Below are 24,195 nucleotides of genomic sequence, written 5' to 3'. Positions count from 1 at the left end.
GTTTTTGTTGGTAAAAGTGAAACATAAAATCGTTTCTGCACATTTGACAGAATAATTATGTAACTTTTATATTTTTTAAAAAGTTTCTTATATGTTCTTATATGTTTTGACTTTCCTTACGAAATAAAAACGTGTATTTTTTAAATATAAATTACAATTTTCTATAATCATAAATTCCTTTCACTTCACACATTGCATTGTTATGGTATATAATCAATATTGTAAAATATTATCAACAAATTAATACTAAATAGTTGAAAAAAGTTTGACATATACCTGTTAAACATTCTATCTGGATGATCGAATCTTCCATTTTGTAGACAGAGCATATATTGAGGATATTTTCGTACTAAGTAAAATAATACAAAACCTGGTGCACTATAATGAGAACCATATAAGAATTTCGGATCAGACATTTCCAGATATCGTTCCTGCAATAATGCAAAAATAGAAGATTAAATATTGGTTTTGTACTTTGATAAAACTTCATTGAAACGATGATGAGAGTCGAAACGCAAAATAATAACAAAAAATATTTATATTTACATCTACATATAAAGTTTACTTTAACTTGAGGAATGCTTGAGAATTGAATATAGAGAAAATTTGGAATATTCTGTATATTATGAAAATATTCATATATATATATATATATATATATGTGTGTGTGTGTGTGTGTGTGTGTGTGTGTGTGTGTGTGTGTGTGTGTAAACTATATTATATCTTATCATACATAAATATCTCATATGCAGAAAAATATTTAATATATAACGCATATACTTTTAATCTCTCTAAACGAGAAGAATTTAATGCGCCAATAGGTTTTGAAAGATCTCTGTAAACTCGAGTGTCATTTAAATCTAACACAGTAGAAGTATAATCTTGTATAATCCATGGAAATACTGGATATTGTGTCAAATCGTGAAATGTTCTATCAGCCAAACTGAAACAATGTAATATGAATTATAAAAATATTCTTTAAATAATTTATCTTTTCTTGTTGTCATACTATTAATAATCAATTTGAGAGTTTTTATAATCACCTATTTACATATAAAATATAATCATAATTCGATATATATCCATTTTGCCATCTCATTTTCATTTGATTTTGGGGTACAGTTTCTAGAGAAACCATCGATTGTTTAAGTAAATTTTCATATAGCTTATCTCTACCATCCTGATTTTGAAATGACAAAAATAAATGTTCAAATTTATTATCAGCTTGTCGTGTCCATTTAATTTCAAGACCCTAAAAGCAGAATTACATTAATACTGCTTCTCTTTGTAAAAATTTTATTAAAGTATAATATATATTGCATATAATATGATGGTACAGTATTTTGAATTACAAGATATTTACCACTTGTCGCAATAGAAATCTTCTTTTTATAATATTTCGTATATCTTTCAGTTGAATTTTAAGGACAGGATGCTGAAAAACAATCAATGTTACAATTAATACAATGTCATTTTTCCTTTTGATGTTATACAAAAAAAGACTAATAAAAAACCATTTATAGTATAATAAGAGGCAATAATTACCTGATCCATATTATTATAAGGTTGAAAATAAATTCTCGAGGTAGTCAGCAATACTCTGCCTGGATTTACCACAAGTGGTGATATTTTGTTCGTTTGCGTCTCTAAAACTACTTGCTCGTACAAATCTTCCAGCCACGATGTGTCAAAGGATACGCGTGATTGTCTGGAGTGTACAATAGCCATAATCTTCAAAATTAAAAGCATTATCATGAGAAGGCCTTAATATTATATCCATATTTCTTTGAAAATCCTTAAACATGAATGAATAGACATTACCATAGCATTTTGTTCTGCAGTTGCTAAACTTGCTGCTCTATGCAACTGCAAAATTTGTGGAAGACAATCTTCTATTTTTGCATAGTTGAAACAGAAATTAAACATAGTACTTTGATGTATAAATCTGTATGGCGCTAATATATTTTTTTCCAGCATTTCCACATGCTGTTTACATTCCACTGACAGCATATTACTACAGTAAATTCAAATATACACAAATGAACAATATATAAACAAATAAATAATGGTAATAATAATGCCAAACATAATAATGCAAAGAGATAGATAAAAGCTAAAATAGAGAGAAAAAAACTACTTTTCAGCTTATATATTTCCTACTCTATACATTTTTTCTTTGCCTTCTGTGTTTCTGGCTGTATTCAATATGCACTTGTTCTACCCTGCTATATTATTGCTTGATGTACATTGCTCCACAAATGTAGTCTCTTTAAGTTGAATCTTGATTAATGGTCGATTAATATCTTTATTTACAAATACCAAAGATTTGGAGCATAGCTTTAATCTTCCTTCCATCCAGTTTTTATTTTCAGAAAATCTAGCGTCTAGCCTTCTCATCTGAACACTATAATCTTCAAAAAATATTTCTCCTGGTTCCAAAAGAAGCATTGTAAACCTGAAGACATTGTAATCGATACTTAACTTGCTGTAGTAGTATATTGCAATATACAATATTTTAATAACATTCACTATCAAAAAGAACATGCATAACATTGTTAAAATTTGCAACATTTGTATATTTTTGTTGGAAAAATTGACTTCGTGTTTAAAAATTTCATTGAAAATGTATACATATTTGAAATTTTTTGATACATAAACCAATTTTGACAATATCATTTGACATTGTAAATAGAAAAACATTTCATTTTCTACAGATGTCTCAAGGAATATATATAATAAATTTTTGTAGATTTTTCTCAACCACTTTTTAAAATAGCCAAAATTGCGACAAGACATTGTGACCTATGTGATCAGGAATAGAGCGAAAAAAAAAATGTGATTTACACAAGAGTTAAGATTTGGCATATTTTAGAAAATATAAAATGTAACCCGTATTCAAAAAAAAAAATTGAATATATTTATATTATGCAGAACTGAAAAAAAAAATTCCTATTCACGTTCGTAATGTGTCATTTATAGAAATTCTAACCCTAGAAGATAACACTAAGCGGCAATAACTTTTAATACGATAAAATGTTATAGTTTTTTTTTTTATATATATATATATTAAATACATTGTTTTGCACAAGAAAAGCACAGATTTTACTTATTTTAATAAAATCGGAACAGACAAAACAAGTTTTATCTTCTCTAAAATCTCATTTAAAAATTCTACATACCTTTCTTTTTCCATCGTTGTTGTATGTATAAATTATTCATATATTAAATTCTATAATTACAAAATGCATAAAATTCTATTGGACTCGATGTTTATAAGAAAATTTTTGTCATTGCAATTTATATAAGCATATAACAATTTAATCCAATTAAGCGGAGAGCACACACTTCTGCATAAGGCATAAGTGTGTGCTCCTCGCTTTAGCATTAAGCCCGTATCAGACTACGCATTGAAAATTGAAGATTAATGATTGGAATTTGATTAAAACTCGTGTCATACTACGCATTGCGGTTCGGATTTGGATTACGGACTGCGAATCGTCAATCATCCAATCAGATCCTTGGCTACTTCGCTCTGATTGGATGGATGATGATTCGCAATCCGTATTCCAAATCCGATCCGAGTCCGCAATACGTAGTGTAGCACGAGCTTAAAGCCCGTATCAGATTACGCATTGAAGATTGAGATTCAAGATTTAAGATTGAAATTTGATCAATCGGGACAAAGAAATTTTAATCCCTTTTGTTCTGATTAGTCAAATTCCAATCCTTAATTTTCTTCAATTTTCAATGCGTAGTCTGGTATGGGTATAAATCCGGATCTACAATAGACATGTACTAAGCCTTTAGCCATAAGAAATTGGCCAGTCAAGCATAAGGAGAATACTCGACTGTGATTGGTCAATTTTTTAAGCCCTAAGCAGTAAGAAATTGACCAATCACCGTCGAATATGGGGAAAATAATCAATTGTGATTAGTTAATTTCTTACGGCTTAGAACTTAAAATACTTATTGTAGACCGGAACTTAAACGTGCAACGGCCTTAATCAAAACAAAAGGGACTATAGCCTGTATTCATAGTCAGTTCTTATTTCAAGACCGTCTTAAGTAATGTCTTAAGATGCTAATACGACTCTGTGATTGATTTAGAACATCTTAAGATTGTGCTTAAGACGATCTTAAATATAAGAACTGACTATGAATACCGGCCTAAAATTTCTTTATTCTGAGGATGACGTCTAATGGCGTGTATCGCGATACGCGCGTATCAGGTGTATTGAACTCTGCGACCAATCACAGATGTTTCGCTGTTTTCAATACGCCAGAGTTTGGTCCCTACCATAGACATAGTATATCTAGACCGAGCTAAGCTTATATAAAAGAAGGTTAAATCATATATTGAAACGTATGTCATCCAAGAATCCATGATGCATTGCGAAAAGTCACGACAGCCAATAATAAGTCTACCTTATTATCTCTTTTCAATATTTAGCATCTCTTTTCAATAGCGACTGCGCACACGTCGATTCTTTGCAATGCATTATGGGTTTCTAGATACTCGACTGTGATTAGTCAATTTCTTAAAGCTTAGAGCTTAATACACCTATTGTAGATTCGGACTTAACCAAATCCGTTTTAATTAATCAATATATTTTATTATGAATTCAAGCCTTTTATTGGCAGAAACGGTGCAATGATGTCATTAATCGTTCTGAGAACAAGTAAACCTGCTACATTCGAAAGCACTATAATAAAGCGGCGTCTACAATAGAGATTTTAAGCCCTAAGTCTTAAGAAATTGACTAATCACAGTCGAGTATTCATCTCATACTTAACTGTGATTGGTCAATTTCTTAAGACTTAGGGCTTAAAATCTCTATTGTAGACGCCGCATAACTCTCAAATATACATGTATATTCGTCTCAACGCAGAAATTTCTAGAAATTTAATAAGCAAATTTATATGTATATATGAACATACATACATATATACCAATTTCGTAGTGTGAAGGAATGGGACATTTAAGAAATAAAAATATCCAACTGTATTTTTATTGCAATTATCGAAAAGAAAAAAAGACTATTATCAAAAGATGTTCTATTATCTTATACTTTCTCAATGAAATCTATTGCTTTATATTTATGATTTTTTGTCTCAAATTTTACAGCAGGGTAAATATATAATTTCAGTAGACAAACAATAACAATACTTGCTTATTGTTTGCATACTTTGATTACATGTATGTATGTGTATTATTCCACCTATAGACTTGTTGATTGCATGCTTATTACTACATTTACGATTTTATAACAAAAAACTAGAAACTAAACAAGGTCTTGTTTTTCACTCATATTTACCTACAAAATTATTATAGATAATTAGTTATTATTATATCTGCATGTGCTGAAATTATTATTTAAATTACAAATATTTTATACGCGATAGCATTATAGCACATTGTTAATAGCAATGATATTTTAATGACACTTGTATTAATTGGTATAAAAACAAATGAATATTCGTACGGTACTATCAACACAAGCAATTTCTTGTCTAGCACAATTCTTTAAATCAATTATTTGGCAGTTAAGTTTCAGTGTTGTTTATATTGTCGGCTGTATTGTCCTCTTTCACTTCCAAGATTTTCGGCCCATACAAAAGAACATATGCGCAATGCCAATCACCACCTCCGCTGAGTTTTAAAACTTCTTCGGTAGTAACAGTTGTAACAACATCATCATCGCATTTCATCCACGTGTCACCCTTTTGACAAATCCATGCGACATAATGACCGCTACTGCTGGAACGTCCTCTATGCGTCAGAACTGCTTGTAATTTATAATAACCGCTATTATTTGATCCCAAATCTGCAATATGAGTATATTAATATGGTGAAATTTGTAGAATGTACATAAATGAATCCCAAATCACATTTTTGTTCATATTTTTACCGTTTTTAAACCAAAATAATTCTTGTTTTATTTTTTTTTTTATGTTATCTCCTTTATCTTTAGCTTTTGCGTTACAAGATTCTTCTACCAAAGTATCTTCGTATTCTTTGAATTTCTCACGCATTGGTATGAGTTTGTTTTGAAGTTCGGAGCTACATAATTCAAAAGCATCAAATTCCAAAGGAAATTTCACATCTTTCAATATTTTTGCATTAATTGCTTCTTTTTCCTTGTAATAAAACCGTACAAACTGTATAGTTAAATATGCTGGTAACCTGCTAATCTTAGACTGAAAAAGTACAAACATACACATACATATACACATTATATATATATATATCATGTGCATAATTTTGAGATTACTGTATGTATATGTGTAATTTAAAAATGTACCGTTTTTGTATAAACGGCATTTCTTCCAAGCGTCGGGGACATTTTCGTAATTTGCTCCTGCATTTTGTTCCTAAGCCCGAAATACATGTGTTTGACATCGGTTGAAATAAAGCAGCTCAATTGTAAGAATTCTTCTTTTCCAGTAGTGGCTGGTTCATCTTCGGATTCAACGCATTTTAATTCATAATCGAATATACCTCCAAAATATTGTTCAATGAATGAACGTGGTTTATAAGCTTCGGCATCATCTTCTGATATATCTGCATTGTTCTGTTACAAATACACAAAGCTTACAATAATTATTTTATAGATAAATTGCTTGTATAAATAATACATGCATATAAGTATATAAGAAATAAATTTAAAAATATTGCTGGCACATATTATACATCAATAATAACCATTGCAGGTAACTTTTGCTGCAACATCCTAATCAACTCGGTCCAACATTCGTTTGCGTCTTGTTGTTGAAATACGCCTTGTTCGGTCTTTTCTGCAAATCTTGGGAAAGCTAAATGCAGCATTTGAACTAGAACAAGCGGCGCTCTAGATGTTCCCTTATCCATATTGTCATATAGATCCCTTAATGCCGCGGTTATACTTTGCGCGGGTAATGATAAACTCGCAGCTGTCGCCCAACCACCTGGAAAAATCTTCAAGGCTTCTCGTAATTCTGGCACAGTTTTTAAACATTGCACTGTCGCATTTAGATAGCAAGTGTTGCCAAGATTATGTAAACCAGCTGGTAGATCTAAAGCTGTAGCTAATTCAGCTTCATTCATATCTTCCAAAAATATTGGTTTCTCCATTGGTTCTGTAGGCACATCTTCTTCCTTAGAACCCATCATAAGTACTGTAACACCCTAATACAATGAACAATGGATTATAAATCTTTCAGGTATATACAATAATAAGATTTCGGTTACAACTAGAACAATTGTGTATCTATTGTATATATATATATATTTCTTTATTACATCTTTAAGTTTCAAATTGCCCCAATCATCATCTTTAAGTGTCATTCCTTTAAGCATAACTTTTTGTCTCTCTGGTTGAACCCCAGTCAAAGCAAAGAGCTGTGCTTTAAACAACATTGGTTCCTCCTCGGTATTAACTTCTACATTGGAAAAGAGTTCTTTGCCCCATTTAACTTTAACTGAAATATATCAACGATCAATAAGATATAAAATATTGAACAAAAATTGCAAAAATATATTTGTACTATATGTATGTATTTTGCGTGCATAACATAAATATAAAATGGAGAAACAACTTTATTTTTAAAAACTCAAATTATATTAGATATAATCTCGGCAAACGAGAAGTTTGATTGGTGATTGTATAATATGTTATATATAATAAATATTGCATAAATAACAAAAATATATTTTATAAAAACAAATAAAATAAACAGATTAGCTTCAAGTTCAAAATCAGATTTAGACCCTGCTAGATTATCTTGGCAAGCATGTATATTTTTGATTATATTTTTAATAATAAATAATCAAATAAATTTTCTTTTTTTAATGTAAGCAGACACATGCTAAAGAAATTATAGTAAATTCTTTCTTCACTTTTTTGTCTATTAAATAAATTTGATATTACACACTTTTAGGTTACATATTACGATAGTCGTGTGCATACCTGTGTATTGAGGCATGTTTATTCCTCGTACGTAGCACACCACAGTATATATAAAAATGTTATTATACCTGTAAAATATTAATTTAAAATAAGATTTTTTTTTAATAACAATGATTACAAGTAACCGCAAAGTGCTAAGTCAGACTCGCGGTACTTGTTATGGGAATTGTACGTTACATACGTCAGTCACTGGTGTTAGGTGCTAATGTTGCTACGAAGAACTTGTCAGTTAACAGACAGATGGCCAGCTGATCGAGATATATAGGGTGGGCCGTAAGCCATATAACTGAAAAGAGAGAGAGGATTCTTTTCATGTATATATAAAATTATATAGGAAAGAGGAAAAGAAAGAGAAAGAGAAAGAAATTTAAAAATATTTAAACAATTAGATATCATACATACATTGTCAAAAAATTTACTATCTTAAAACAAATACGCAAAGTTTATATATTTAATAAATTTGCACTAATTTTCACATGAGAAACTGGAAAAATACATGAGAAAACAAAATAACGTTTACAAAAAATCTTGGATTTATGAAACGTTTATTTTTTTGTCATATATACACTGATTTTTTGTGCTACGAATTTTACACACACACACACTTGTGTGTGTGTTACTAAAATTTTTCTATAAATTAGGGCCAGCCTAATGCAACTTCATTAATATTATCACATTGCCATATTTATGTTAAATATTACCAATTACATCTCGCATATGATATAGTAGGTTTACTATTGAAAATACATAATTGTTAAACACATTCTACAAATCCACACACACACACACACACGGTATTTTATGAAAACATGGATAACATAAAAAGTAGCTGAAAAGGCGAGAATTTAAATAAATAGGACAAAACAGGATATATATATATATATATATATTATTTATATGCTGAATAGCAAGAGTATCCTAACATTCTTAAGATAATAGTAATAATCTTAAGCCCAAACTCGTAAAGTCGAGTCCCAGCTTCCAGTAGATAGGGCAGTACCGTCCGGCGAAACCCTTAGACATGAAACTCGATTTTCATGTCCGTACAATAATGCCACTCGTTGGCACTTTAAGGTATCCCACACATTCACCGTATAATCATTGTATCCGGCAAAAAGCAATCGGCCGCTTACACTCAGGTCAACTGCATTCGCTCCAAATATTATACTCTCTTTTGCATATACCGCGACTTCTCTATCAGCGCGCAGATCAAATAAGCGACAAGTAGCATCGTCTGAACCTGTTGCTACCGCATCACCGCCTGGATGAAATCTCACCTGTATGTATCGCAAATATAATAATATAATATTAAACATTCATATTTTGAGAAGAAAAAGATATGAAATATATCAGTTATTATAATCATTAATAATCCTTTACTCATTACAATACTATGTAACAAGTCACGAGATATATAACTGTAAAAACTACTACATACTGAGTTAACGTCGGATTGATGTCCTTCAAAACTTTGCACACATTGGCCACTGCGCATATCCCAAATTAAGATCAATTTGTCGCAACCACCTGACACAAATGTGTTCCCCGTTTCACTCGGGGCTAAATCAATGGACATAACATCGCTGGAATGCCCTTGAAAGCTCTGTAATAGTTGTCCGCTCTCTACATCCCACAAACCACATGTGCTGTCCCCGCTACCTGTTAAAATCTGTTGATCACTGTTGGGAAACGCGCAGCATGACATGTACGATGTATGTGTGCCAACAGTTTTCTTGTGAGCCGAAACATCGTCCTCCAGACTTAATGTATATACTGTAACTTTATTATCTAGACCTCTGCAACATTACAGAACACATTGTATTATCATTAATAGCGATTTATCACACTGAAAATCTCTCATTTGACTTCTTTTCCTTGATATATGATAAATTTATCATAATTTATTATGATAAATACCCGCATGCAACTAAAGTGCCACTAGGCCCGTAAGCACATGCCATCACCCATCTGGTTGGCATACTAACGGCATGTTCTTTATTTGTAGTAAAGGCATCCCATATAATCATTCTTCCATCCTTAAAGTTAAGTGATATTTTATATACTATTATTGTATAAGATAAGATAATCATCATTATAAATAAAATGTTATATATACCTGCGAAGAGGAAACAATATGACGCTTATCAGGAGACCAATCGGAACATAAAACTTTGGCTTGATGTCCTTTTAAGATACGTCTAGGTTTTACATTTATACAATTAATTGCTTCGAGCCTATCAGCTACGCTAGCAACTAAAACAAAACATAAGTACATTTCATACAGATATATTAGATATTTAAAACAGCCAAAAGAAATTATTAATCTGCAATCTTATTAATAATGTAATTATTTTTTTATTACAAAAAGAGGGAAATATATTACTATTAATAAAAATTATATCTCTCTGTATATGGTATGTGTATAAAGTATATATAAAGTGTATTTCGATCTTTTTAACAACCAAGATAAATATATATAAAATATCGAAGGGAGATTAAGAGTTTGCAAATATTTGTATGTAAGCGACATATTAGCAAATAAAATTCCGACAATTACGCGTGATATCGTTCAACTTCTGTCGCTCATCTTCCAAACGTATCTTTAAGCATTCAGCTTCCTTTGCCAGCTTCTCTATATGCTCCAACTCCGTCGCAGCCGAGTCCATATTGTCTCACTTCTTTGTCACTGGACACAATTCTTTAATATAAAATAAAGAAATTTTACAAACGGACAATCCTCCATATATTGGAATGACATATATGCATAATTGTATATGTCTATTACATATATATAAAGTAACTCTAATATGAGATATATATGCTTATATGCATTTTCATAATTCTCTCTCGTTATAAATGACTCATTTATCGATTGCAGTCATAAAGGCAGTTAATTGTTACTTGATTAGAATTTTAAATAATTTGCTAAATCTCCGAAATATCATTTCCGAAAACGAAACGAAGAATCGTAAAATATTGGCAAGTATCACATTTACATTTCACGCGCGTCTCATCAAAGTTTTCTCCATAAAATCTTATTCACTCTCTACGGCCAATGGGTGCGTTCAGGGGACACAACCGTTGGATAGCAATCGAATGTGGTTGGTTCTTACTTCTAGAACCAACAAATCAACGTCGAGTGTTGACAAGGCGATGCTCAATAGTTGTGTTTCTGGAACGCGCCCAATTTCACCAAGTCCGGTGATGTTTCCGAACACATCCAATTACGAAAGCAAATCGATGGCTGCGTTTTCCTGCGCATGGAGTTTGGTTTTGGTATTCAGAGTGGGGGATAGATGGAGAATCAACGGGTATTACGGACGTTCTTTTGATCTTCTCGCTGGTTCCTATCCTACCAGTCCCTACTCTACTTCGAAGCAATCGAGATTCTCGTAATCATCAATTGAAAAAGATGGCACTCTTATCCTTACGTTTGACTTCGTCTTTAATTAGGCATCTGCCGAATACCACAGTTCAGGTAATTTCAAAAAAGAGATCTCTTATTAATACTTGTACCCATGACACGTTATACACCTAGCGGAACGTGCCGACATTTTCCACTTATCAGAACTGCACTATACTCCGATTTTATCCTTTCGTTACTTTCAATCGCAAGTCAGATTAGATAAAAAATAAACCAAGTATTTTGATTTATAAATTGCTCGATCGACGACAAAATTTAACGATGCTTGAAATGTCAATAGTATATGTTAATAGTATATTACATAAAATGTGTTGGAGCAGCAAGTTATGTAATACATTTCTTTTATATATACATATATATGTATTCTTTTTTTTAACTAGATTACTTGGCCTGCAACTGCTGTAGCTTCTTGCAAGTATCATGTCTCGTGTAGCCGTCGTTCAGCGGAAATTTCATCCATCCTGGAAGAACGTATTCTTGGATCGGCACCAAAGGTAAATGCTTTATAAGAGACAAATTATCATATTACTTGTATCATTCGATATCATATGCAGTGATATATATACATTTTCATAAATTTTACTTTGTAGTTTTGAAAAACAAGATTTTATTTTTGGATATCTTATAAAGTAGATTAATTCAAGGCTAATCTCTCATTTTAGGCTAATCTTGAAGAGACTGGCAGAGTACTCAGCATTGGAGATGGTATCGCGCGTGTATACGGATTGAAGAATATTCAAGCTGATGAGATGGTGGAATTCAGCTCAGGTTTGAAAGGTATGGCGTTAAACTTGGAACCTGACAATGTAGGCGTTGTCGTATTCGGTAATGATAGGCACATTAAGGAGGGGGATATTGTGAAACGTACCGGTGCCATTGTTGATGTCCCTGTCGGTGAAGAATTGTTGGGTCGTGTTGTCGATGCCTTGGGCAATCCTATAGATGGCAAGGGACCTCTAAACAGCAAATTGAGATTCCGTATTGGAACAAAAGCTCCAGGCATTATTCCCAGGTAATATAATTGTGGTAATAAATTTGTAATCTGTTACCTCTTAATTTCCTTGTGTGAAACTTTAAGAATAATGATATTTTATTTTTATGTGAAAATCACAATTGATATCATCCCGTTTCGCAATAGATTAAAAAATAAATGACTTAAATGACTAAATTGATAGTGTACATATGATATATTCTTCCTTCTGACAGAGTATCGGTCAGAGAACCTATGCAAACTGGAATTAAAGCTGTGGATTCCTTGGTACCTATCGGTCGCGGTCAACGTGAGTTGATCATTGGAGACAGACAGACTGGAAAGACTGCCCTTGCCATTGATACAATTATCAATCAAAAACGTTTTAATGATGCTGGAGAAGAAAAGAAGAAATTATATTGCATTTATGTTGCTATTGGTCAGAAGAGATCTACCGTTGCGCAAATTGTAAAACGTTTAACGGATAGTGGTGCTATTAATTACACTATCATTGTATCTGCCACTGCCTCCGATGCAGCGCCACTTCAATACTTGGCTCCATATTCTGGATGCGCTATGGGAGAGTTCTTTAGGTGAATATTTAAATTGACATTTGTATTATACTATCCTTTATTTATCTGTTTATTTTTTTTATATTAAAAAGGTATAATTAAAAAGTTTTTATATCCAAAAACAAACTCATATAGGGATTATTATCTTACAGAGACAATGGAAAGCATGCTTTAATTATTTATGATGATTTATCCAAGCAAGCTGTTGCCTATCGGCAGATGTCTTTGCTACTTAGAAGACCACCAGGTCGTGAAGCCTATCCTGGCGACGTATTCTATCTTCATTCTCGTCTGCTCGAGAGAGCGGCTAAAATGAATGAAAGTTTGGGTGGGGGATCGTTAACAGCTTTACCCGTCATTGAAACGCAAGCCGGTGATGTGTCCGCTTATATTCCTACGAATGTAATTTCTATTACTGATGGTCAGATCTTCTTGGAAACGGAATTGTTTTACAAAGGTATCCGACCTGCTATCAACGTAGGTTTATCTGTATCACGTGTTGGATCCGCTGCTCAAACTAAGGCCATGAAGCAGGTATCGTATGTTAAATTTTTCAATACATCCAATTATAATACCAAAGAATTATATCATCAAAATGATATATATAAATAGATAATATTTTTTTATTTATACTTAATTATAATTAATAAAAAAATTTATATGATAAATTTACATAAAACATTGATATTTTATGATATTTAATTGCACATAGGTTGCTGGCTCGATGAAATTGGAATTGGCTCAATATCGTGAAGTAGCGGCTTTCGCTCAATTCGGTTCCGATTTGGATGCTGCGACCCAACAGTTGCTAAATCGTGGTGTAAGATTAACAGAGCTTCTCAAACAGGGACAATATGGTAAGATGTCACAATTTTAATGATTTTAACTATTCTTTCTTTTAGTATAACTTAATTTATGTATCTTGATATACTTTTACATATCTGATATATATCTTTTTAGTACCTATGGCTATTGAAGAACAGGTAGCTGTCATATATTGTGGTGTGCGTGGTTATCTCGACAAGATGGATCCTACAAAGATTACTGCTTTTGAAAAAGAATTTCTTGCACACATCAGGTATCTAATATAGTATTTAAAGTGTTCAGCTAATGTGAATATTTTTAATGCATGTAATATTCTTTTCTAGATCTACTCAGCAAGATCTTCTTGCTACTATTGCAAAAGAAAACATAATTAGTGAAGCGTCGGACGCAAAACTAAAGAAAATAGTTACTGATTTCCTATCATCCTTCTCAGCATAAAGCGCAATCATATGGTAATGTCATTCAATGTCATTGTAATATTCGTATCGAAATAGATAAAGAAAATATAAGATTTCTTAAAGACTTTTCTGCTGCTAACCGAGCGTTAATGTACCGATGTTACACATTATAGCATATAAATATTACATATATTATAATATAATTATGTATAATATCTACATTAGACATATTATTGCAGCAATTTTTCTCTCTCTCTCTCTCTCTCTATATATATATGTATGATCTATATAAATTCGATAGCCATATAATATGTTGATACGAAAAGATCGGTCTTTAATAAAAATATAAAAATGTTTTGGATACAAGTATATTTCTTTACAGGACAAAAGTTTCAATAACAGTAAAAGATAAAGACATAAGATAGGATAAAAGACACCTTCAAAAGGCAATAATATAAATGTTTTTCCGTGATGGGAGGAAAAGACAAATGTTCTCTCTATATCTTTTAAAACTTCTAATCTCTCATTGCAATCATATTAAAGTATGATATTGGAAACAAAAAATCATCCAATTTACTATACAGTTTTGAAATTATTTCTTTTGTATATGTTTAATTTATTGTAATATTTCAAAACAATTATATATTTAATTTACATTCATTTTTGAATTGCTTATTCTTTGCTTTCCCATATAATTTTTATTAACTTATTCCAATTTCTTAATATATAAATTGTCGACATAATATAAATAAATGTTTACTACAAATGTATATATATATATATATATCTTATAATATTTATAATGTGTATATTGATTTATGCTGTAGATGATACAGCTAATTTCTTCAAATGTTCCATGAATACTTGTAAGCTCACATCATCTGTTAAAACAGGCGCGCCGCTCTCCTAAATAAAACAGAATAAGATAATTATTTGTTATTGTGCTAAATAATGATATATGATAATTATGGTTTTTAATATTTTCAATATTTATATGAGAAAATTATGGCGTCTAATATTAAAAAATTTTTTATTTATAAATTAAAAAATATTTGTTAGACACTTCTTTTTTAATTTACTTGTTTAATTATCTCAAATATTTCAAGTTTTGTTTATTCAAATTATGTGTTATAGAGTGTAATAGAGAAAAAAGGGAGGGGGGGGGGGAAATAGAAGTATGAGGGAAGAGGCATTTTTATTTTCATTATGCACAAATTTCCTTATTTAACAAAATATAAAATATATTTCACGTGGTTAAGAAAAATAGATGAAATAAAATATGAAATAAAAGTTTTTTTTTCGAACAAAACTGTAAAAAAAATTTTATTTTATATTTTCTATTTATTTTTGAACAAGAAATTATTTATAATTTTTGATGGTGCTATGTTTTCCGGCATACCAATCTATATAGAACTATAAAATTACTAAATATTTTCTATGGCTTTTTAACAAAATAAGATGATTAAGAAAGTATTAGAGCATATTGATAAAAATAAAATAATAAATTAAATTAAATATAATAAATTATAAGAAAATCATAAAAAATCAATAAGATGCACTTTCACATGTGTGAATATAAATCTGTTAATCTTAAATAATCCAATCACCAAAGCAACTAAGCAAATAGAGGAAAAAAAAATTAAATAAAATAACACACCCCATTAAGTATCGGCATCCCCTAGTTCACAGGATCATGGTAACATAAAATAAAAATATTAATTACATGTGGTATGTAATTTATACATGGACATATTCATAAAACTTATTCATACTTCTTTCAATTGTTGATTCTTTTTAATCTATTTGAAATCAAATCTCTCACACACATAGCAAAAATTTAATATTAGACCGGATTTTTTTATAATTTATTATTTTTAACATTTTCTTACAGCTGAGTCTTAAACTAAAATTTTTATTAAAATAATTTTAACGTTGTATAAAAAGTTTTGTAAAAATTTTCATTTTATTCTTGTGTATTTTAGAAATCCTTTTCACTTATTATAATTAAAGTTTTTCAAATATATAAGAAAATAATAGCTGTTAAAAATAACCGTTGCACCAATCTCAACAAGTATAAGATATTAAATGCATTTATTCACAACTTTAATTTTATCAAAATTTTATGTACATGATTTTCAAGTATATATAATATATATTTAAGTATAATAATCAATAAAATTTTAGATAGCTTTATTACATGTAATTTTACTCTATGCATGATTTTATAGTAATATATAATAAAATAAATCCGGTTTTTATTTTTGAGGAAATGTATGTAATTATTTCGATATCAACATACGTAATAAAATTCAAAAATTATTAACATTTATTTTCGACATTTTCATCAATATACAACCAATGTCTAATTATAGAATCTATCAAATAAAGTTCTTAGATGTTGTAGAGAATATATAAATATCCATAATAAATTTTGATAAAAATATATTATCTTCTTTTGTGACAAATTATTTTAATAAAACAGAATATCAAAATTAAATATATTTGTACTTACCGCGCCATAAGCATACATATTATTGTGAGTTTGACTTGGGTTGACCTTGCTTAATAAAAATCTAGCTTGAGAACCACCTTGCTCTGTATCAATATATCGAGGTGCGGGAAATCTATTAGCTAAGATATCAGCTGCATCATCAACAGGCGCTGCTAATAATTGTCGGAAATTTTCATAATCTGGCAGATCTTGATATTTCAATTGTCGCCATTGCGCAATAGTCTGCAAAAATAAATTTTGAAACAATATGTTAGTGAATAAATTTCTTTCATGAGTTTTATATGCAATCAAAATAAACAGAACTATATAATATATATATATATATATATATATATATATATATATATATATATTCTTTTTTTTATATTTATTAATCCCATAACTTAACCACATGTGTTTCTAAATGCATAATCATGAGCTTACCAGCTCGCATTTGAGGTTTTATGTATACAAATTTATACTCACACATTATCATTAATAATATATAATACATATAAGCATACACAAATATTAGTATATACATACTGATATTAATTCTACACTATGCCAAATTTTCGCACAATGTTGACAGTTTACTTCGTATGGCATTGTGCTCAGATTTATGATATTTGCGCATGCACATTTTTCCATATTTATATTTAAAAATTAGCTTTTTACCATGATCAATTTTTTTTTTAATTGTATTTTAAACATGTTATTAAAAATTATATAAAGCAGAAAATATATAAGATTATATATATTAATTAATATATTTGGCTATAAAATATTATGATATTTGCCAAAACAACATCAATAACAGATATTGATTCTTAAAAAAGAAAAATTAAATATTATATGGGACAAAATAGTATCATGCATGACAAATAACAACACAGCACATAGTAATATAATAATGTAATATAATCGTGTAATATAATAATAAGCAAAAAGAAAAAAAAAACGAATCAATGGTAATATGGCATATGAATATAAACAGTAAAAATAAGAATAATCAATTTATCAATAATTGTTTATCTGTGTAATTTAATTTGCATGAAGCAATATTTTCTATTTTTATTGCTAACTGAATTAGGAGGACTTGAAATGATACATCAAATTTCTTAAAACCAATCAAATTAATATTTGCAGCACAAAAAGAAATAGTTAAAATTACAACTTATAGAAAAACTATAAATATGTACATTTTCTTCAATAAGGCAAACATGTTTCATAGATGGATACTAGAATAATGTATGTCAAACAATATCACATTACTATATGTAATGTGTTCTCTGTTATAATCTTACTCGCGGCACAAAACATATTTTCTCTGTACATACTGTGTGCCTCAAACAGATTTAATATATGTTAATTAAATATTGTTACACTTACTTCTCCATGAAATATAAGTATTTGAAAAAATGTATCCATTAACAAAATTCTCTCAGGTTGAATAGATGAAGTATCTAACAATACTGGTTCTGGAGGACCATTAAACCCATAACTGTATAAAATTGGTTGGACCATAATTAAAGAATTTGTTAAATCTTCACGCATAAGCATATGTCTGGAATATCAAAAAATATGTATCAATGTATGAAATATGTGATCTAAATATGTCATAAGTTTCAAGTATTAGATGCTTTGCATAAAAATAAAACACAAGACAGCTTACCTATAAAAACTAGTTTCATCTGGCGAATTATTGAATACCTGTAAGAATTGCGATCTGCGCAAGTGATACATAAATTGTGGATACAAGGAAAAATTTTCTGTCAATCTAAAGCTATTTGGATCATCCTTTGCATATTCTCCGAACTTTTGACACTGTAATAATAAATTGCTCAAAATATATAGATACTATATATATATATATATATATATATATATATATGTGCGTGTGTGTGTGTGTGTGTGTGTGTGTGTGTGTGTGTGTGTGTGTAAACGTGTAAAATTTGAGCTTTATAAGATTTACTAAATATAATTGGGCATATAATTTTATTGATAAAACTACTAACAAGTCTAATCAGCATACGATCGACCCATCTTAAAATATCTGGACCATCATCACTTTCTGCTCTAAACACAGCTAAACGTGACATGAGAACAGCTGCTGCTTCCTGATCAAATCCAGCGCTTACGTGATGTAAAGATGATGATGCATCTGCCCAACTGCCAATTAAATATATTCCAATAGTATCATCAATTTATGATATAACATCATTGTATACATAATGATGTGTAATAAAAAATATATTTACTTTCTTGCAATAGTAGTAACTCTAATTCTCCTTTGTCCATTGCTATGTTGATATTGGGTAATGAATTGAATACAGCCTCTTCCACCTTGCGGAATTGGAGCTGTATGTTGATTTACAACTTCAAAGAATAGTGCTGTTGTTGTAGACGGTGTCAATGAACAAAATTTCCATTGACAAGTACCACCTAAACCTACTTCTTGCTCTCCAATGCTAGATCCTTTTACTCCCAATGATACGCAAGGTCCGATTGCTCCAGAAACCTTAATTTCCCGAGATGTTTTTACTTCTAAAGTGGCATTAAATGCCATTTTCAAGTCACCTTTTGCATCCTTAGCAAATACTCGTTGAAAAGTTTGTTTGAATAAAGAGGAATTAAATGAATCTCCCATCACCATATGACCACCAGTAGAATTGCAACATTGTCGCATTTCTAATAAACCAGTTTGGTCAAGAGCACAGGAATAAATATCTATTATGTGGCCATTAGTTGCAGCGCGTGATGCAAGTGCATCGTAATGCTTAGTTGCCTTTTTCATATGCTTAGCATTATCCTTTTGAATATCGTGATGTGATCTAATTGGTTGTCGTAAATCATCGGTTACAACTTGGCCAGGTCCTTGAGAACACGGTCCACCAACAAATATCATAATCCTTAAACACATTGATGGCATTGACTATGTAGAATGGCGATGAGACACGCAATATACATATAACATATTTATTACAACATATAAATACCTAGCACCAGTATTTGCATAACTAGCTTCTAAGAGACCTGTGGCGACTGCTAATGCCACACCTGTAGATCGCAACGGACGTTTTCCTGGTCCAACAGGAAATGGGTCACGTTGCAACTCTCCTAAAAGATCCGTTAAATTCATATCACACTTGTGTACTGGTTGCAAAAAGCGAATAGCAGGTGGTAATGGTTGCACGCCAGATCCTTTCGGTTGATCTGGATTTTGTCCTGGAATTGGCCTACCTATACCTATTGAAATGCAATGAATAAAATGCAATAAAATAATCACAAAGAGTAATGGCTAAAGGTAATAGAGCAAATATATCTTGGAACTTATTGTATTCTTACCTAACATATCTTGAACTTGTTTCAGTTGAAGATCCTTTGTGCCTCGAAATACATAACTTCTATTACAACCATCACATTCTAATTCATGGACTTGAACCATTCTGCCAAATGTGATAAGACCAATGAGAGCATTGGGTGGAAGCAGAGACAATGACATTTGCAATGAATCTTTAAGTGCTCCTAGCTCTTCATCATCCAGACATGTATCCACAACAAGTAGAAATATTGGTGGTAAGCATTGGGCACGCTAAACAATACATAAAACAATTACATACACAGATATAATAATATTTAAAGTAACGCATAATTTTATAAATGTCTATACATGTATATATTAAAAACTATAATAAACTATGTAATATCATACGAATGATAATAAAAGTAATGTTTTTGAAAATAAAATCTGGAAAGAAGTCAAGTCAAAGACATTCGATGTAACAATTCAAACAGATATGTATAATTTCAATATTTTGTATCTAAATGATATTTCTCATAACAATTTTTCCTATCTTAAAGAATTTTTTGTGTAAATGATCTTTTCTCATAATTATTGCAATATATATATATATATATCAATATAATTTAACTTTAACAAAATATAAAATAAAAATACAAATTTAGAGTTTATTAGAATATAAAGACATTAAATATTTTTATAAATACTTTATGCTTCTATAAATAATTTGACCATTTTTTAAATTATCCTGTATGGTGTATACAGAAAATTATGTATTAAATGAAATATATGAGTTTTTAAATAAAGTAATATTAAAGAAAAAAACATCATAATATACTTGTAACTACCAATAAAAGTCAATATTTTATTTTTCAAAATATTTCTTTTGATAAATGAAAAATAATTTTTGTTTCACTTTATTTATAATACTTTATTACTTACCATTATTGTATATTCAATTGTTGAAAACATTGGAATGAGTTCTGCTGGCTGCTGCTGTTCTGAAATTGCAGCGTATTGTGGTGGAAACTAAAAGAAAAAGAAAAAGAAACAATATAAAAATACACATAAATTTATTATATAGGTTATACATACATTGTTTGTGTATATGTGTGTGCGTGCGTGCGTGCGCGCGTGTGTGGTGTGTGTATGTGCATACATGCCTGCATACATATGCACACATAATGATATAACACAAGATTTGATTTTAATGCAGTCTAAACCATATTTTCATTATTTTTTGCCAAGAAAGATTGCATTAAGTCTGTGTCTGACCACTTATCTGCTGGATTTAGTTCCAAAATTAAACAATTGTTAGTTTAGATCTAATTAGGCTTAGCTCAAATGGTTTAGCCAATATTAAAAGAAAATGTAGAATTTTTTCTTACAGGATTTCTCTGAAAGCAGAAATTGCAGACCCATAGTTTTGCACGATAGTCTACTTGACATAACGGATTTAAAATAGCTCTGCAAGTAGATCTTGTACATAAAACTGGATCATATTGAAACGGTGGAAGATCTGCACGTTCTTTAATTGGTTGATACAATGTACCCAATGGTACAACTAGTCTAGTAGCATCGATACGCGATGAGGGCCAAACATTCCATGTAAAACGCACACCGTCGCGATCTTCATTTTGTTGAATAAAATCTTCATATGTCGTCATAATGCTATAAAAAAAATGCACAAGAAATAATTAATATATTTTACAATATAAATAATTTAATCTTTATATATATATATATATATATATATATATATATATATATATATATATATATAACTACATTTTTAATATTATAATTTTCCTTCTTTTTAAATAATTGAATCATTTTTATCAGTACATACAATATCAAATAAATTTACAAAAGAATAAATGTAAAAAGTACAAAATCGTTGTAGCAGATTAGTCACGAATTAATAAATACTTACAATTATGTTTACACAAGAAGATAGCATAAGTTAAGCAGCACTGTTCACCAATATAATTTTATCATCAACATTTCACTTTAAGATGTATTATTAATAAGAAAATTATATAAAACATTCCTATATTAAAAAATAATAATTTTCTTTCGTTACATACACTTCTCGAGCCACGTCACTTGCGACTACTTGGAAAATTCAACGTGTGGTATATATCTCCTTCCACTCTGACTGCGTTCCAATATTCACTGCCAACTGCCAAGTGCCAGGTGCCAGTACTGAAAATCTATAGTTTACGACACGTGCACTATAGAGGGCCTATTATGCGGCGTCTACAATAGAGATTTTAAGCTCTAAGCTTTAAGAAATTGACCAATCGCAATCAAGTATGAGAAGAATGCTCGACTGTGATTGGTCAATTTCTTAAAACTTAGGGCTTAAAATCTCTATTGTAAACGCCGCATTACAGTCACATACTTCTATATGAGCTCTGTTACACGGTACCTTTAATCAGGTTTAATAACATCCATAGTTGTGAAACTGGCCAATCACAGCTATTTCTCTGAAGAATGGAATGACTGTGATTGGCCAGCCTTAGAACAACGGATGGTATTAAACCCGATTAGGAGTGACGTGTAAACGTAGTTTAATACTAGATCACTAACTCCCATATACACTGACCGAAAAATTGACTCCGAAAAGTATGTATCACGTATGAGAAGTAAATATCTACACATGCGTGACCTAAGTAGGAATTATGTGTGTGTGTGTGTGTGTGTGTGTTGTATGCGCATGTGTTGTGTACATATTTTTCAGGGCCATGTATTTCGCAGAAGTTAGCGGTCTAGTATATATAGAAGTCTGTGATTATGGTTGTTGAAACGAGGTGAAAATTACAAAAGTGAATAGATTTACTAGATTTTGACAAATGAAAATATAGGTATTCTAGGGAATTTCTTCACTTTTGCAATTTTTACTTCGTTTCAAAAACTATAATGCCCGTATCAGACTACGCATTGGAGATTGAGATTGAAGATTGAAGATTGAAATTTGAACAATTAGGATAAAAAAATTTTAGTTCCTTTTGTTCTGATTAGTCAAATTCCAATCTTTAATCTTTAATTTTCAATTTTCAATGCGTAGTCTGATACGGGCTTTATAGGTTAGATTTTTAGTACTGGCGGGCAATACCGGCAGTCTCTGACCTCTGACCGTGTTCTAAAATTCACTACCAGTACTGGAAATCTAAAGTTTACATAACATATGGCTCTCGCAACCAGCGCAATGACGCGACGCGCGGTATCCAACGAGAGCTTTATTTTTTCTAAAAAGTAGAGCTCTCATTGGATATCGCGCGCGCGTCATTGCGCTGGTCTTTTATCTAGATCATACGAAATTTCCGGATTGAATGGCATCACGGATCATTCGAGTACAAAAGTCAGATTACAAGCACGCAAACGTTGCCGTTGCGATTCGAACTCATCGATTTATAAATCATCTCGAATTTTTTCATGATCCATTCACTGTTTGTATTTTATGAAATTTGTTTTATGGAATTAAAAATTTTGTTGTCATACATGCGATATTTTTTAATATATTTACATTTTTTTGTTATTGTCCAACAGACATTGCTTTTACGAATATCGTTTGCTGCTTAATAAAGGATTGAATCGATTTACAAATATACAACCTGAAGAGATAAAAAAGACTGCACAGATCTTACGATTTTAAGCTGCACCAGGGGACAAAAAGCGCAATATTTTCCTTTATACAAGTTCTTGAAAAAAAGCGAGACGAAAAAATATAAAATACAATATCTATATTTTTGGAAAAAATGTGTTGTTTTACACTATCTAACACACTATATAATATTAATATGATATATATATAATAATGATTTTTAGATAAAAATATTTCTTACGGTGTTAATGGTTGATTATTTTTATAGATATTCATCGTTAGTGTATAATGTAACCCCCATGGATAAACTGGATAAAACAAATGTGTATCGTAAACGAAATTAGTTTTAATTATTTAACATATTCTTATAAAGAAAATTATGATGGTTCAAGCTAAATTGTAATAATTTCTGTCTTAATACTTATTTTTGCTTGTATATATTTATATTACTATCGCAAATAAATATATTATAGCATTTTGTATATCAATCTGAAATAAAATTATTATTCTCCTATATTTAATGAAAGAAAAATGTTTTTTTGATGCGTAAATAAATTTTTTGATATTACTTATCATTTATTGCTATTATTGCTTGTGATAAACATAATTGTTCTCAACAACATTTGTCAGATTTATCTCTTTACTAAATTAAATCTTT

At 30.2% G+C, this 24,195-nt stretch overlaps 5 protein-coding genes across 14 annotated transcripts in view; 1 reads left to right on the top strand and 4 right to left on the bottom strand.

Annotated features, from left to right (window-relative positions):
- LOC138944901 (protein FAN) overlaps positions 1–3,393 on the bottom strand; it is a 5,036-nt gene extending 1,643 nt beyond the window's left edge. Inside the window, exons 1-8 of one of the 5 annotated variants that reach the window (XM_070315968.1) lie at positions 3,180–3,393; positions 2,222–2,455; positions 1,822–2,014; positions 1,546–1,731; positions 1,364–1,435; positions 1,044–1,252; positions 781–943; positions 277–431 (exon numbers count right to left, since the gene is read on the bottom strand). In XM_070315968.1, the coding sequence (XP_070172069.1) occupies positions 277–431; positions 781–943; positions 1,044–1,252; positions 1,364–1,435; positions 1,546–1,731; positions 1,822–2,014; positions 2,222–2,455; positions 3,180–3,193 (1,226 nt within the window). In that variant the 5' untranslated portion in view covers positions 3,194–3,393. Of the gene's footprint in view, positions 1–276; positions 432–780; positions 944–1,043; positions 1,253–1,363; positions 1,436–1,545; positions 1,732–1,821; positions 2,015–2,137; positions 2,456–3,179 lie in introns of those variants that run through there. The other 4 variants (XM_070315971.1, XM_070315969.1, XM_070315970.1 and 1 more) reach the window with 4 other exon arrangements.
- A 1,693-nt stretch (positions 3,394–5,086) lies between these two features.
- Positions 5,087–8,238, bottom strand: Usp14 (ubiquitin specific protease 14). 2 transcript variants are annotated; one of them, XM_070292578.1, is made up of 7 exons: positions 8,128–8,238; positions 7,947–8,014; positions 7,280–7,458; positions 6,704–7,165; positions 6,303–6,572; positions 5,910–6,198; positions 5,087–5,825 (listed from the first exon to the last, which is right to left on the bottom strand). In XM_070292578.1, exons 2-7 carry the CDS (start codon positions 7,960–7,962, stop codon positions 5,545–5,547), a joined length of 1,497 nt encoding a protein of 498 aa, XP_070148679.1. In that variant the 5' UTR covers positions 7,963–8,014; positions 8,128–8,238; the 3' UTR covers positions 5,087–5,544. The 2 variants fall into 2 exon arrangements, with proteins under 2 accessions (XP_070148679.1, XP_070148678.1); XM_070292577.1 differs by lacking the exon at positions 8,128–8,238 and having other exon boundaries at positions 7,947–8,117.
- A 200-nt stretch (positions 8,239–8,438) lies between these two features.
- On the bottom strand, positions 8,439–11,033 carry Gbeta5 (guanine nucleotide-binding protein subunit beta-5). 2 transcript variants are annotated; one of them, XM_070292580.1, is made up of 6 exons: positions 10,943–11,033; positions 10,504–10,644; positions 10,063–10,199; positions 9,864–9,982; positions 9,385–9,742; positions 8,439–9,223 (listed from the first exon to the last, which is right to left on the bottom strand). In XM_070292580.1, exons 2-6 carry the CDS (start codon positions 10,610–10,612, stop codon positions 8,894–8,896), a joined length of 1,053 nt encoding a protein of 350 aa, XP_070148681.1. In that variant the 5' UTR covers positions 10,613–10,644; positions 10,943–11,033; the 3' UTR covers positions 8,439–8,893. The 2 variants fall into 2 exon arrangements, with proteins under 2 accessions (XP_070148681.1, XP_070148682.1); XM_070292581.1 differs by lacking the exon at positions 10,943–11,033 and adding an exon at positions 10,732–10,906.
- A 192-nt stretch (positions 11,034–11,225) lies between these two features.
- Blw (ATP synthase subunit alpha blw, mitochondrial) lies at positions 11,226–14,795 on the top strand. The gene is made up of 9 exons (XM_070316340.1): positions 11,226–11,424; positions 11,751–11,864; positions 12,033–12,382; positions 12,577–12,933; positions 13,065–13,446; positions 13,625–13,769; positions 13,873–13,990; positions 14,061–14,189; positions 14,518–14,795. The coding sequence occupies exons 1-8, from the start codon at positions 11,359–11,361 to the stop codon at positions 14,173–14,175; spliced, it is 1,647 nt and encodes a 548-aa protein (XP_070172441.1). The 5' UTR covers positions 11,226–11,358; the 3' UTR covers positions 14,176–14,189; positions 14,518–14,795.
- Positions 14,622–22,117, bottom strand: Sec23 (transport protein Sec23). Of its 4 annotated transcripts, XM_070316337.1 has the most exons (13): positions 22,018–22,105; positions 21,864–21,938; positions 21,319–21,601; positions 20,873–20,959; positions 19,975–20,221; positions 19,626–19,875; positions 18,888–19,538; positions 18,645–18,798; positions 18,302–18,453; positions 18,019–18,193; positions 16,648–16,869; positions 15,793–15,813; positions 14,622–15,041 (listed from the first exon to the last, which is right to left on the bottom strand). In XM_070316337.1, the coding sequence occupies exons 3-13, from the start codon at positions 21,595–21,597 to the stop codon at positions 14,952–14,954; spliced, it is 2,328 nt and encodes a 775-aa protein (XP_070172438.1). In that variant the 5' UTR covers positions 21,598–21,601; positions 21,864–21,938; positions 22,018–22,105; the 3' UTR covers positions 14,622–14,951. The 4 variants fall into 4 exon arrangements, with proteins under 4 accessions (XP_070172438.1, XP_070172439.1, XP_070172437.1 ...); XM_070316338.1 differs by lacking the exon at positions 21,864–21,938 and having other exon boundaries at positions 22,018–22,117; XM_070316336.1 differs by having other exon boundaries at positions 21,864–22,106.
- Between the last annotated feature and the right edge of the window lie 2,078 nt (positions 22,118–24,195).

This window comes from Polyergus mexicanus, unplaced genomic scaffold (assembly GCF_030449975.1).
Source record: "Polyergus mexicanus isolate NDT 795.1 unplaced genomic scaffold, iyPolMexi1.0 SCAF_3, whole genome shotgun sequence".
Lineage (NCBI taxonomy): Eukaryota > Metazoa > Arthropoda > Insecta > Hymenoptera > Formicidae > Polyergus > Polyergus mexicanus.
Note: the sequence above shows the minus strand (reverse complement) of the source record. Positions and strands in the feature narration are given on the sequence as shown.

Excerpts from the sequence above, each read along its gene's own strand:
- Usp14 (XM_070292578.1), bottom strand. Across the intron at positions 6,199-6,302 it reads ATGCCGTTTATACAAAAACG|TCTAAGATTAGCAGGTTACC; the intron begins GTACATTTTTAA and ends GTACTTTTTCAG. Across the intron at positions 5,826-5,909 it reads ATTATTTTGGTTTAAAAACG|ATTTGGGATCAAATAATAGC; the intron begins GTAAAAATATGA and ends CTCATATTGCAG.
- Blw (XM_070316340.1), top strand. The coding sequence starts at position 11,359 with ATGGCACTCTTATCCTTACGTTTGACTTCGTCTTTAATTAGGCATCTG. Across the intron at positions 11,425-11,750 it reads TGCCGAATACCACAGTTCAG|ATTACTTGGCCTGCAACTGC; the intron begins GTAATTTCAAAA and ends TTTTTTAACTAG. Across the intron at positions 13,991-14,060 it reads GAATTTCTTGCACACATCAG|ATCTACTCAGCAAGATCTTC; the intron begins GTATCTAATATA and ends ATTCTTTTCTAG.
- Sec23 (XM_070316338.1), bottom strand. The coding sequence starts at position 21,597 with ATGACGACATATGAAGATTTTATTCAACAAAATGAAGATCGCGACGGT. Across the intron at positions 18,454-18,644 it reads ATCGTATGCTGATTAGACTT|TGTCAAAAGTTCGGAGAATA; the intron begins GTTAGTAGTTTT and ends TTATTATTACAG. Across the intron at positions 15,814-16,647 it reads ATATGTATGCTTATGGCGCG|GGGATGCCGATACTTAATGG; the intron begins GTAAGTACAAAT and ends CCTGTGAACTAG.
- Gbeta5 (XM_070292580.1), bottom strand. The coding sequence starts at position 10,612 with ATGGACTCGGCTGCGACGGAGTTGGAGCATATAGAGAAGCTGGCAAAG. Across the intron at positions 9,983-10,062 it reads ATATTGTTTCCTCTTCGCAG|GATGGAAGAATGATTATATG; the intron begins GTATATATAACA and ends CTTAACTTTAAG. Across the intron at positions 9,743-9,863 it reads GGCACTTTAGTTGCATGCGG|AGGTCTAGATAATAAAGTTA; the intron begins GTATTTATCATA and ends GTAATGTTGCAG.